General features: G+C 32.3%; 1 protein-coding gene across 1 annotated transcript in view; it reads right to left on the bottom strand.

Annotated features, from left to right (window-relative positions):
* Positions 1–13849, bottom strand: part of MDGA2 (MAM domain containing glycosylphosphatidylinositol anchor 2) — a 693384-nt gene that overhangs the window by 36066 nt on the left and 643469 nt on the right. Inside the window, exons 11-12 of the mRNA XM_010967002.2 lie at positions 5081–5258; positions 1153–1173 (exon numbers count right to left, since the gene is read on the bottom strand). Of these exons, the coding sequence (XP_010965304.2) occupies positions 1153–1173; positions 5081–5258 (199 nt within the window). The remainder of the gene's footprint in view (positions 1–1152; positions 1174–5080; positions 5259–13849) is intronic.

Genomic DNA, 13849 nt, shown 5'->3' with positions numbered 1-13849 from the left:
CTGTTATGTATTTGTTCTTTTAACAAATGATCTTTGAAACCCCTGCTAAATATGAGTGCTGTGACAGATACAAATTAAATGAGATGAGGAGAGAAGTTAGAAACAGATTTAGTTCTTAAGTATCTTACAGTCTGCTGGAGAATATGACAAAATCAAAAATAGCTTCCACATAGATGAAGATAAATTGTTATGAAAAATCAAAATGAGGGAGTACTTGGAGGAAGAAGCATTTGGGCTAAACATTGTAAGAAAAATGAACCTCAAAGAGTTGATAATAATATCCACATTAAAGGGTTGTTATGATGACTAAATGAACTTTTATGCATTGAAGCAAGATATGAACAATAAAGATCTATAAAAAATATCTAGTGTTAGTATTTGGATATACAGGAGGATCTTTGGTAGGAAACACAACAAGAACAGAGGTTATGTAGCTTAGTCTTTGTTATATAATCTGTTAAAGGCCATTGCAGGAAGAGAATACAGCAAAATGAGAAAAAAGACTTGGACATTTTCTTCACTAAGCATAGGAAAAACAAGAATGTTGAATGGACAGGAGAAAGAGTGCAAAGGTGGCTCTTCCTTCTTTGGTTAGACAAGAACAATGTATTGTTAGACACAAAATAGGAGACAAAAACCAATCCTTCTTTTTAAAATGAAATAGTATCAAGAAGATGGTGACCAGATTATCTTCTTCTGCAGATAAGATAGGAATGTTGAATAGTGATTCATGAAAAATCTTGATTAAACCATTCAAACAGCAACTTTTTAGGTAAATATATTTCATAAGTGTAATGTAGAAATCAAACAATGGAAATTAAAGAAACAAATAAGAGCAATACACATAACATGCAATGCCATCAAATAAACAAATAGTCTCAGTTATATGAAAGAACTCATTAAGCAGGTTGGGGAAATGGCTCCATATTTGGGAAAACATAAAAAGTCAATTACCAATATTAAATAATGTGTTTTTATATCCATATCCTTTGAAATTTAAAATTCACATTTAATGCCAGTTCTACTGTTTCTAAGTCATTCTATTTTAAACCAAATATGAACAGTTGCTAAATAAGCTTTGTATGTTAACACATTTTTTATTTTTCTTAATTGTCAAATACAGTGCCACTTTTAAAGTGAAAATATACTTACTCAAATGAGGATTAACAGGAGCTAAAAGAAAGGCAAAAAATAATGTTAGCATGGCTTGAATGTCTTTTATAAATAAAAGTCTAATCAGTGTCTCATAGTTCTTTACCAAAACTTAATGATCTTCCCCACTGTGGCCACAGAGAATTACATCTGAAATCCATTTTGTTCTAAAGGATTGAACAGAATCTACTTTGGAGCTCAGCAATAAGAGCGTCAAAGTACCCAAAAGATCAATGCTAAATAGCATGTGGGATTTGTTCATTTCCCAAGGAATAGAGCTGCTGATCTTTTATATCTTAACTGGTGCTAAACAAAACCCAGAAATCAAAAATGAGGCTGACAGCAGGCCAACCTATAATCTAGATGTTTGAACAATGAATGCAATTATCCAACAGAGATTACACTTTCAGCTTTTTGGGGGGGTTATTGGTTTTGTTTTGTTTTTTTCTACTTCTGGTGAAAGAACATGTTCTATGAAAACAAAGCAATTCTCATATCATGACATTATATGCATCCTAGAACAATAGCTACTTTGGTGAAGATTTTATTAATTATGATAACATACACACACAGACACACACACACACACACACTTTTCAAAAGATAAGCAACATATTTGCGTTTTTGTGTACCAGAAGAAATACTTATCTCAAAAAAACAGTCTTGTTTGCAATACAAATGCTGATTTATTTCTACCTGAAGAGGAATGAATGCTTTCAATTTTACTGAAACAGCAACAAAAATATATCTAACATAAGAGACAAAATGGTATCTCTATATATCAATTAGGCATTTATTACTCTGAGAGAAAGTTCCATTCTGGATGAAAAAAAGTATCGCTGCAGTCTCTCAGGATTACAATGGGCAGCTGACTCTAACAACGTCCAGAAGTCTGCCCATTTTGTTAATTCCTACTGTTTGCCATTAACCACTTTTGTTAAACTTGCTCTTACTAGTAAAGTAGGTTAGTCGAAAATGTACACATACGCACAAAACATGTTCATACATAATTGTTACATTTAGTACATTGAGATCAATTTTAACAAAATAATTTCTCAATTACTTTTTAATATTTCTGCATAGAAAAGGTAGACTATTCCTATTATTTTAGTTCTGATTCTGCATTTCCCTTTGCAAATTATGAAATGAATAACACAGAGAAGCAACTATACATTTACTAGTTCCATGGAAGTGGAGAAAAAATACTTCCCTTCCGTGCAAGATATCAGTATGTTTTAATTTGAAAATTAATTATTAAAATCAAAATTATTTTAAAATTAGAATAATGTAAAATTACAAATTTTTCTATATATTGTCTTTGAAAGAAATAGCATCTTTGAATTATAATTTAGTTCTAAGAAATGTGACATCTACATGTAACCTCTGACCAGACTAAATTTTGAGACTTCTACAATATTTTAGATACTAAATTCCTATAAATATCACAATTAACCTTCTGAAAATTTGCCATTTTAAATTCAAAATATTGAAGTGAGCCTATTTTTCTTCTTTAAATTCCATGTCTAATTTCTTATAGATGGCTATATACATTATATGCCTACATACACTAAAGTACATACACTTTACCCGTCTATATTATATAAAAGTAATTTTTATTAAAATGTTTAAGATTTTAATAAGCATGCCTAAGAATATAAAGGCAACTAAAGTTGCAACCAAACATAATATCTGTTTTCCAGATTTATTTTTCATTTCAGTTTGTTAGCTCATAATTTTCAATAAGATCTACTGAGCTTATGAAGATTTTTTTTCTATGTCTCTGTAAGACAAATTCTAATAATTTCTAAACTGAGCAAATGGGTAAAGATTCTCTGTCAGGGTGGAATGAGCCCTAGTTCTAGCCAGAGTTAGTCATTTCATAGTTGTTTAACGCCACAGGACACTGACATTTTCTGGGTCTTACTGCCTTCATTTTGTATAGGATGTTAACACATGGTTTTCAATGCCCCTCCATATTACGTAGTCTATAGTTTCACAAGTTACAGGCAGGGACCATAAATATTAGGAGGAGATCATTCATATTTTATAAAACAGATGACAATAAAAATTTAGAAAAATATACTAGGATGTTATTTATTTGTTGGCTTGATGGAATCACAGAAGTGATTACAGACTAACAATTGCTATTCTGCAATAAAATTTATATCACTAACATCAAAAGGTACATTTTTAAAAGAATCATATTTAAGAAAAGATATCCAGTGACTCTAATGCTTTTGCAAACATATATTTTTTAAAGGACCACATTCAAGAAAAAGATATGTAGTGATTCTAATGCTTTTACATGCTTGATCTTGTATGAATATTCTACTCTATATTATATACCTTAAATTTTTTAATGAAAATTGAATATATCATGCCCAATGTACTCTGATGAGAAGAGTGAAGAAAAATGACTTCAAATGAAAAACAACTCTAATGAGTTTTTGATAATTATACTTATTTTTTTTTTTGGGCACTATTCACTGTTTCTCTCTTAGGTAGGAAAACATAATGCTAAACAGAATAGAGAACTTCAACTGCAAAAAACCCCGCATTCCATTATCTTTTTAACTCAAGCCCTAATAATCAATAATAAAAGAATAATATTCCACTGAAGTAATGAAACACGTATGAAATATTGTGCCAGTGATTTTTTCGAACTTGAAAAATACATTGACAATTTAAGAATGAGTCTTTGAATATTCTAAACTTCAACTGGAAAAATGCACATGAATTTCAACTGATAAAATGTTAATCTGTGAGTTCTATATTAAAATATCATAGCTAATCAATGTTATTTCTGTTTGAACTATTATAAAGATTTTTATCAACTTTTTTTCACAGTTTTACACTATTTCCTACTTTTGTTCAAGTAGGACATTAAAATAGTAATTATTAAATACATGTAGTTTAAAAAGGGAAACTATCACTAACATGTACATATTAACATTAATGATATTAAAAAAATGACCAAAAAAAATCAACTAAGATGTCTTTCAATAGGTTAGTGGATAAACAAACTGGTATACCGACACAATGCGATGTTAATCAACAATAAAAAGAAATGAGCTATCAAGCCACAAAAAGATATGAGAAAGCTTAAAATGTGTATTGCTAAGTAAAATAAAACAGTTCAAAAGGCTATATGTTGTATGATTCCAACTATACAACATTCTAGAAAAGGCAAAACCACAGACATAAAAAGATCAGAGGTTGTCAGGGTTGCAGGTGGGATGGAAGGATAAATAGGTGGAGCACAGCAGATTTTAGAGCAGTGAAATTAGCCTGTATGATAATGAAATGGTAGGTAAATAATACTACAGAGTTGTCAAAATCCATATCACTCTACAACACAAATAATGACCCCCTATGCAAACTATTGACTTTAATAATGTATCAGTATTTGTTAATCAATTGTAATAAATGAACTACACTAATATAAGATGTTTATAATAGGGGAAACTATTAGCGGGGGGGAGGGTGTAAATGGGAACTCTTTACACTTCCTACTCAATTTTCTGTAAACTAAAACTGCTCTAAAGAATGAAGTCTATTAATTAAAAAATATTTAAATTCAATCACATCCTAACTTCTTAATGATATAAATTTTAAAACCATCAAGAATTTGAAAAAAAAGTAGACATACTGCATCATAACTTATGGGATAAAAAAATAATGGGACATTGCCAACATTATCACTTGGGTTCAAAATTAATTAAGTATTTTTCTATATCTGTACATTTACAATCATGTATTATAATTTATGATGACTGATTATCGTGGTTTTTATTGTCACTTGGCTAATATCCCAGAAAGTCAATATGCTAAATTTTATTTTGTGTCTAAACTTGGTATATAGTTACAACCTACATTTTCTAGATAGTTTAGTAGGCAAATAAATACTTTTAAATGAAAAGCCACTTACCACTATATTTGATGACACGAATTGTTGAATCTCCTTCGCCAAATTTGGTGAGAGGAGTCAGTCGGACTTCATAAGCTTCTGGTTTAATTAGCTCAGTCAAGTTATATGTAATTAATTCTCCCTTTTGAATATTCCCATTTATTTTAATCTCCTGTTCCCACCATCGCTGCTGTCCAGCCTGAAATTAAAAGAATTATATAATAATGTTCCTGGTATTTTTAACTGTGCATTGATCATTTAGCTAAAAATACTACTGCTGGGGGTTCTTTGGGGCCTAGGACAAAGTTATATTCCTTTAGAGATGTACCTTTGTTTCTGACATGCTCCAAAAGTTAGTATGGTTCACTTTTACTTTATAGATGATCCCTTGCTTTGGACAGACCTTGGATTTTCATTCCTGTCTGCCTCTTCAGTTTCAAACTATAAGAATCAAAGTTCAAATGTGTCTGTGTTGGTTAACAGGTGAGGTCAAAAGCAATCTGGGTGGGAAATATATATATATATATATATATATATATATTTGCTTGTTTTCTTAGGGTGGGTAAATCCTAGTTATACTGCCTAGCCTGCTATACGTCTGGAAATGAAAATCTCAAGTATGTACTATTAACACAGGACTAGACAAATGACAAATAAAATAATGAAATGGAGCAGAAAGCCCATATGAATATTTGTGGGGGCGTTCACACAGAAGACATGACAACATGTATCATCTGACTGGTTGTGTATATAAGAAATACACGAATGTGATCCTATCTCATATCTTTTAAAGAAAAGTCAGTCTCAGGAGGATCAAATGCTTAAATTTAAAAGGCAGAAGTTAAATCATTTAGAAAAAAATACAGAAAAATGCTATTATGACCTCAGGTAAGATATTACTTCCTTAAACAGAATAGAAAAGCACAATTAGTAAAGGAAAAGATTGATAGATTAGCCAATCTTAAATTTGAAATTAATATTAAATTTAAAATATTAGTGTAAAAATTTCTTTTCATCAGTGCTCTCCATTAAACAAGGATAATAAAGGCAGAAGTTTGGAAAAAGATATCTAGAACCAATACAATTAACTAGAAGATATTAAAAGCTCCTGTAACCAAATAATAAAAAGAATTCAATAGCAAAATGAGTCTAATAGGAACAGGTATTTCATAAATGAAGAAACCTAAATAACTAATCAGAGAAAAGGCTCAGCCTCCCTGTGAATCAAGGAAATGAAAATTAAAGCCACAATACTATTTCCCACCATCAAACAATGGCTTCTAAAAATTATAACACTGAGGTTTGATGTAGATATAAAACAATGAGAATTTTTATACCTGTCAAAACCTGGGGTAGGGGAGGAGGGTGGAAGGACAAGACTTTAATCTATTTACAAGCTGACAAGTTAGCCTGCAACAGTATCACAGACACCACCAGAAGAATCGAGACTGCTGGGTCAGAGAAAAGGATTCATGACACAGCAGACAGCGTAAGTTCTACATTCAAACTGGTCCCCTTTGTCTCCTAATTCACGCAAGGTGAAGCAAAAGTGCCCGGTTGGATTTTGCATATTCCTCAGATTTGTACCCCATCTGTAGGACATTGAGCTTAACAGACCTTAGTATTTTATAACTGATGGTAACCAAACTTGTTCAACCATTGGCCAAAAGGGAGAAATTATATTTATTATAGTAAACATTAAATGGGCTTTCCTTTTGTTCCAGAGGAAGGCACAATCTCTACATTCTGAGGATGTTTACTCTGCAAATGACCTTGAAAAGATTAGCTGGAATTAAAAAAACAGTGCTCCTGTACATGTGATATGCAAAAAAGCAGGAGATTCATGGGAAACTGTCTTCTAAAAGCATATTCTTGATGAGTATGTAAATTGGTATAAGTATGGAGAGCAATTTGGCAATAAAAACAATATTACAATGAGAACAGATAAACCCTTGTACATAGGAAACAGGAATATTCATGGCATAGAAACACAGAAAATGATCTAAACATCAATAAGAGATAGAATAATCAAATTGTAGAGTCTTCATAAAATATAATTCAAAATATAGCATAAAAAATGAACCTAAGCCACAATACATCATCATGGATGAATTTCATGAAAGTAATACTGAGCTAAAATTTAATTTTAAAGCAGACATATTAAAAAATTTAAGTTCAAAATATGCATTTGGAAGAGGGATACATAGATATGTATGAGTATAACGAAATGCAGAAAATAGTAAATACTACATTTAACATGCTTGTCGCATGGGGTAGAAGAGCATCAAGAGGAGAAGATGCAATTGTGAGGAGGTAACAGAAGACTTAACTCCATGATTTTTGTTTCCTTAGATTGGTAGTAGAAATACAAATCATAATTATAACATTTTTGTGTTTGCCTGAAATATTTTTCTTTGTTTTTCAAAGAGAGAATTGTAGAATAAGAGTTAGAGACAGGCAATTGTGAATTTTGTTAACACGCTTTCTCCCTTGAATTTTAAGACACTGCTCCCTTGTACTGCTTCCTGCATCTATATCTGTGGCCACTCCTCACTCTCTTGCAGGGCTGCATTTCCTTTTCCTGAGTTCTAAATGTTGATGGTCTTTGCAGTTTTGTATGTGGTGTTTTGATACTTCATATGAGCGATTCTCACAGTTAGGCAAACATGAGAGTCGTAAGACAATTTTGTTAAAAACCAAAATTCCAAGTCTTTACCACCAGTATTTCTGCTTCAGTGAAGTCCAGGATAAAAATCTGTCAGTCAGCTTAGAAATACATTTTTTAAAAGAGCACCTCCTCCTTTGCAAGGCAATTTGGATGCAGGAGATCCAGAGCCTATATTTGGTAAGGCACAGCCCAGTGGCACTAGACCACTGCATTAATACCAGTGTTTCTTCTAACACCTCTACACTGATTACTCCCTAACTTGTATTTTCAGATCAGATAGTGAAAAACAAAAAAAACAAAAACATCCTACTACATTTATTAGTCCTTACCAGGCAGGCACCATGTTAACTGTGTATATTACACCACTGTGTTTAATTTACCACAACCCTGAGCAGGCAGGAACTAATAGTGGCCCTATTTTACACACTGAGGAAACTGAGGCAGAAGTTACTGTGACTTTCCTTAGGTTGTGTATCTAGAGAGTAGCAACTGCAACATTTGATTACACCCAAAATGACTCTTTCTCGCATCATTTTCTCCTTTGCTCCCCCAGAATTTATTGCTCCCTTAATTATTTTAACCAATGCCTTTATATATTTAGTTATAAATACACTTAATAGTGTTTTTATTTTTTGGACATAGATTATAAGCCAGGAACAATTTCTTACCAACTTTTCTACCTATAGTGTCTGGTCATCAACTAATAAAGATGTGATGAGATTAAATTCCAAGATACAGCATATATTTAACTGACCCAAGGAATACAGCAAGAAATCTAACTTAGTGATAACTGTATACAGTAACTGAATTTACAAACTGATAAAAATGGACATAAAACCTAATTTTACAGAAAGTACTTTACTCATGCATAGTTGACACCAGACATTACAAGGTTTCTATAAGTTTTGGAAATTAAAAATTCTACAAAATAATATAAATGACAATTCCTTTAACTGTCTTTAGATTTTAGACTTTAAAAATTATATGTATGAACTAAAGGCAAAGTACTATTATTTCAGAAGATAAGCCAACAAAAATATATATAGAATAATTTGATGTTTTATTATTATCTAAAGATACACAAGTTTAATCAAGGTATAATTTTCTGGATGTTAAATATAAGCTTAATAGCACTCAATATTTGTAGTACATCCCAAGGGGAGACTGTAGGTATTCTGTCATTATAATGAGATGCTCTACTTAAGTAATTTTGGTTGGCAGAAACATTGATGTTGTTACTTATTACAAACCCTGGAGTACATAACTTCATATATGTATTAAAAAAGCAATAACTTTGATTCTAAATCTTTAATTTAAAGCTGTAATGAAAGTATATACTTCAGCAGTTAAGGAATAAGCAATTAAACACTTTATATTGCATCTCAGTGAGCTATGCAAAATGTAAAAATGGAAAACTAAATGCAATGTTTGCACATACACAAAAGGAAACGCAGTATTAGTCCATTGTTTGCAGATAATAATATAAAACCCTCAGAGAGTGTGGGACCCAAAGCATAACTACAGAAGACAGTTCCAGAGCACGCTCATAAGCATGCTAATATGAAAGCAATGTGGAAAGTATTTCTTATCATTTCAAATTTTAAAAACATTTTGTTTAACTTTTTCTTTTCCTAGGAAATACATTACCTTCATGTAATTTAGAAGACGATTTTCATGATTTGAAGAAGAAATAAGCCATAATTTTTCTGAACACTAAGACCTATAACTTGTACCATAAACGCTATCTGGGAATTCTCATTTCCAGAGATAAGGCTCAAAATAATTTTACAGCATGACATGGAGGAGGACTGGAAAGCTGTATTCAGTAACAACTGGAGAAAGTATGGATTCATAAGCACCAATGTGCTTCTCCTAAAAATCGAATATTCTTTATTTTTCTAAAATTGAATTTTGCTCACTTCATTTCTGGTGATGGAATGCTAATTTTTTCCAGTTCAAGTTAAACTCAATATGTTTAAGATTTGAACTTGATAAACTTAACCCAATCACTTTGCTTACTGGGCACTACACAGGGAGGTACTAAAATTGCGGCAGGAGCAGAGGAAGCTCATTTCCCAGCTTTCCTGTTTGTGGCGTGGTGGGGGGATGGATGCCTATTGCCTGGATTATCCTGTTTGCTACTGATCTTATCTTGGATTTAGTCAACCTCATTGGGTCTCTCTGGTCCTGCACTAGCACTTTTTGCTTTGTTTTTGGAACTGCTTTGGCCCATGGTCAGCATTTCTATTCAATCTGCATTTTCTTAGGCAAATTACAGGTTCTTTCTGTCTAAAAGCACCATCTCTGCCCGTTTTCAGGGGTTGGGTGAATCCTGTTTGCTCTCTACCACAGTGATGCAAAAGACTTGCCAGGCCCTAGTCCCCGAGCACGGAACTCAGTCTGTGGGCTCCCTCAGGCAGCGCACGGAGCTTCAAGGCAACCTCTAGTTTTCCTGAGCTACCTGCGGGGAAGTGAGCCCATACTGTCCCCACTCAAGTGGGCTGCAGGTGCCTTTCTCAGGGAATTTCTAGCACTTACTGTACTGTTCTTTCACTTTTACTAAAATATTCCTCATACTTGGGGACTCTCTTTGCATTGGAACGTCTCCTGATAATTTGATTCCTGACATAAAGCCTTTTGAAACTCAGTACTTTTTCTCCCTCAGCCACCTCCTGCCCTTCTACCACCATGAACTCTCATCTGATTTAAAGCCCAGGATTTCAATGCTATCATTTTCCCTTAGATTTTATAAAATCTATTCAAAGTTCATTTGTTATCTTTCTAATGTCTTAGTGTGTGTCTGTGGGTTTGTGTTCATGTTCTTGGACCATAAACCTCAACCTCCACTGTTGTGATTTTAAACAATGAGAGAGCAGATGATAAAAGAGACTTAAAGGATTAAAAAATGCATTTGTTAATATTTCAAATTCCCAACTGTCCTTTGCAATCAAAGTTTTTAACTTACATAGTAAATGCATGTCAATCTGCATTTAGCTTTGAACATCTTGAGAGTTATTCCCTGTAGTTTTTCTAATTTATATTCCTTATCATAATGAAACAAAACAAGAGAATACAACAACCTTCAGGTAAAGACAACACTGAGTGGGTCCACAGCTTCAGTGAATCCTTCAGTCTTTCATGCAGTTTTAAAGTTTTCCGTCCCTGCCTACCTTGATGAACCACTGCTGTCTGGAGGGATGCAAAGTGGATACGCAGGCAGAGTCTCTGGTAAACATCACTGGTGTATAAATGAAAGACCTTGCAAGTATATTTCAAGAATGATTTAAAAAGTGAGAACTAAGCATTAGGCACATAGAACAAAGTCTTCTGTGACAACCAAATGAAATATGCTTGCCTGGTGATAATAGAAATGGAAGAAATAGAAGTAGAAGAAAAATAGAGCCTAAAGCTTCCTAAATATATTGTGTGTTGTGGCTTAAAGTTAAAATATAATTGCAGAAAAATTAAGACAAATATTAGAACGTAACTTTGAATAAAAGGAGGTCCTTTAGCGCCCTGAAAATTTTTGTTTCTGCAATAGCTAGACATTAAGTAAAGGGGTTGAAAACAAAGATTAGTATTTTAAATAGTCAACTATTTAATACATATTTTTAACATGACAACTTTACAATTCTAATGCGACTACTTAAAATATATTAAGGGTTACATGATAATATTTTAAATATAGTTAATATTTATTGAGTGATTACTATATACTAGGATCTGTTCTAAGCATTTTAGTTATTTTATTTAAGCACAAACAATTCAATGTGGTAGCTAAAAACTTAACTTTAGATTGTATTATTATATTTCCACCTGTTCTATTAAAATGTGTAGAATTATTGTTTCTAAAAATAAAAACATCTGATAAAAGTAATGAAAAAGTAAAGAAGGAAAGAGTAAATATGGTACCACAGAAGACATCGAGAACAAACTGAATGCTCAATGAATCTTGCTAGTCTTCTTTTCCTGCCCCTTGCATGCACATTTTAGATCCTCCGTAACATGCACGACATTTGAAAGGCCACTGCTACCAAGGCTTAGGAAATGCTCCAGGAAATATTTTTTTTTTTTAACTCTGCAGAACACATTTATCTTAAGTTATATGAATATGAGATTAAATTTTTTTTCTGTTTCATGAAGTTACTTAGTAATAAATTTAGTAATGAATTGTACTCATAATTGTGTAAACTATATTAGTAATATAGTTTAAACTCACAATTTGGTAGAATTTAAAAGATTTGATATTTCACAGGGCATATGGAGATCTTGACGTGATACTTAATTGATCTCTTTTTCAGTTTATAAAGAAGAATGTGTTTTTGTATAGAGGATAGAATATAAAATTCTAATAACTACAATTCATCACCCAAAGCATTCTCTGATTATTGGACACTTTTTGATAGTGATTCATTTTATATACTCTGATTATAATAGAACATTTTAAGATTTAAAAAATAAAGCAAAATTTGAACATTTGAAGAAGTTCCTATATAAACTTATAGAAGTAGACGTGTTACCGTGCAGTTGAAATTAATATGGATGCTTACAAATGTGTAGAGATCTGCATCTCTTACTACATTTTGGATAAAGAATACCAATATTCTTTTTTCATGAAAAACATTGCACAGAAACATTGACTGATCCATTTATTTATTCATTCAAAATCATCTAACTGGATTGGCATGAAAAAACACAAATAATGAGAAACCAAGCAGAGTAAGCTCTTTTTATATTATATCTGTTAAATTGAGAATGGAAGGGTGAGTGAACAAGACAATGGGAATGTTATATAAAACATATTCAAACATGTTTTAAATGTAATTTCAAGCTCTTCATATATTTTCTTTGTACATTTTTTCCTAAGTCTTAGGAAGCAGATTTTAAAATATCATGAAATATAAAGTATTTTTAGTGACTTTATGGTTAATAAGAATATATAAGCAATATTTCTAAAATATATGACAGAAATTTTAATATATACAGAAGAGTTTGTATTATCAAAAAAGAAAAATATTAGCAATTAAAAATAAAATAGTTAATTATGGAAAACAACTTGAATGAGGCAATAGTGTACTCAGCATGAGGCTCCAGTAATTCCTCTGGCAAGAAATTGGATGTGGTAATGGTGGTAGAGATGGATAAAAATAAAAAGACTTGAGGACACTCAAGAGATAAAATTAGCAGAAATTAGTGATGAACTGGATATGGGGAATGAAACAGAAGCAAGTGTCAAGAACTATTTCCAGTTTGTTTCTGGCTTGAGCAACGGGATGGATGATGGGACTAGTCAGTGTAATGGGGACACCAGAGGAAGACCATGCTTGAAATAGAATACGTTAGCATCTAGACATGCTTACACTTGAGGCAACTGATGCATCCAAGTACAGATGTATTAAGTAGGTAGGTCTAGTGAGTTAACACTAAAATTTTGAAGACATTATTCATGGACATGTTTTTTTGGTAGTGGACAAATAATATAATGTAATGGCAATCATAATTATTCTTGCAAAGAAAAAGAGAACGAAAATTGTGAAAGAAAGATTAATAGCAAATGCTCCACGGCAAGAAAATAATACCTCAAGGTCAGTCAAGTAACTAAGACAAAGGCTGTCAATCATTTCAGACAGATAGCATCAACAAAAATACTGGAACACGATATAAATTTTAGCACAGATTAAGCAAGGATAGTATTTAATAGTCAGTGCAGTGTTTAATAAAAAAGGAAATTAACAGGATTTTTGTTCCTCTCCAAAACTAACCCTTGAAACACCATGAAAGCAAGAGGGAGATTAATGGATCTGGGGAGTAGACTGTAAACCCCAATGGAAAAGGGCCATGTCACAAAAAGGAAATAGGTTAGCACATAATTTTTTTCTCCCCCGCTCCCTGTCATTGTTAGGGGTTGAACTTTGCTCAGGCTTTTCCTGCTGAGAAGCCAAAAATTAATCGTACCAGGTAAAAGGCTGGGAAGTGACTAATACTAACTGTAGGCTAGATTAGTAACCTGATTATTTTCTTTCCTTCCCACTCTTCTTTCCTGAAGAAAAGTGGGGAAAAAAGAAATTTTTCCCAGAGGAAATGACTGCACATGATGAAGCATTTCCAAAATAGTAGTAAAA

Source organism: Camelus bactrianus, chromosome 6 (assembly GCF_048773025.1).
Source record: "Camelus bactrianus isolate YW-2024 breed Bactrian camel chromosome 6, ASM4877302v1, whole genome shotgun sequence".
NCBI classification, from domain to species: domain Eukaryota; kingdom Metazoa; phylum Chordata; class Mammalia; order Artiodactyla; family Camelidae; genus Camelus; species Camelus bactrianus.
This window is presented reverse-complemented; position numbering and strand designations above follow the sequence as displayed.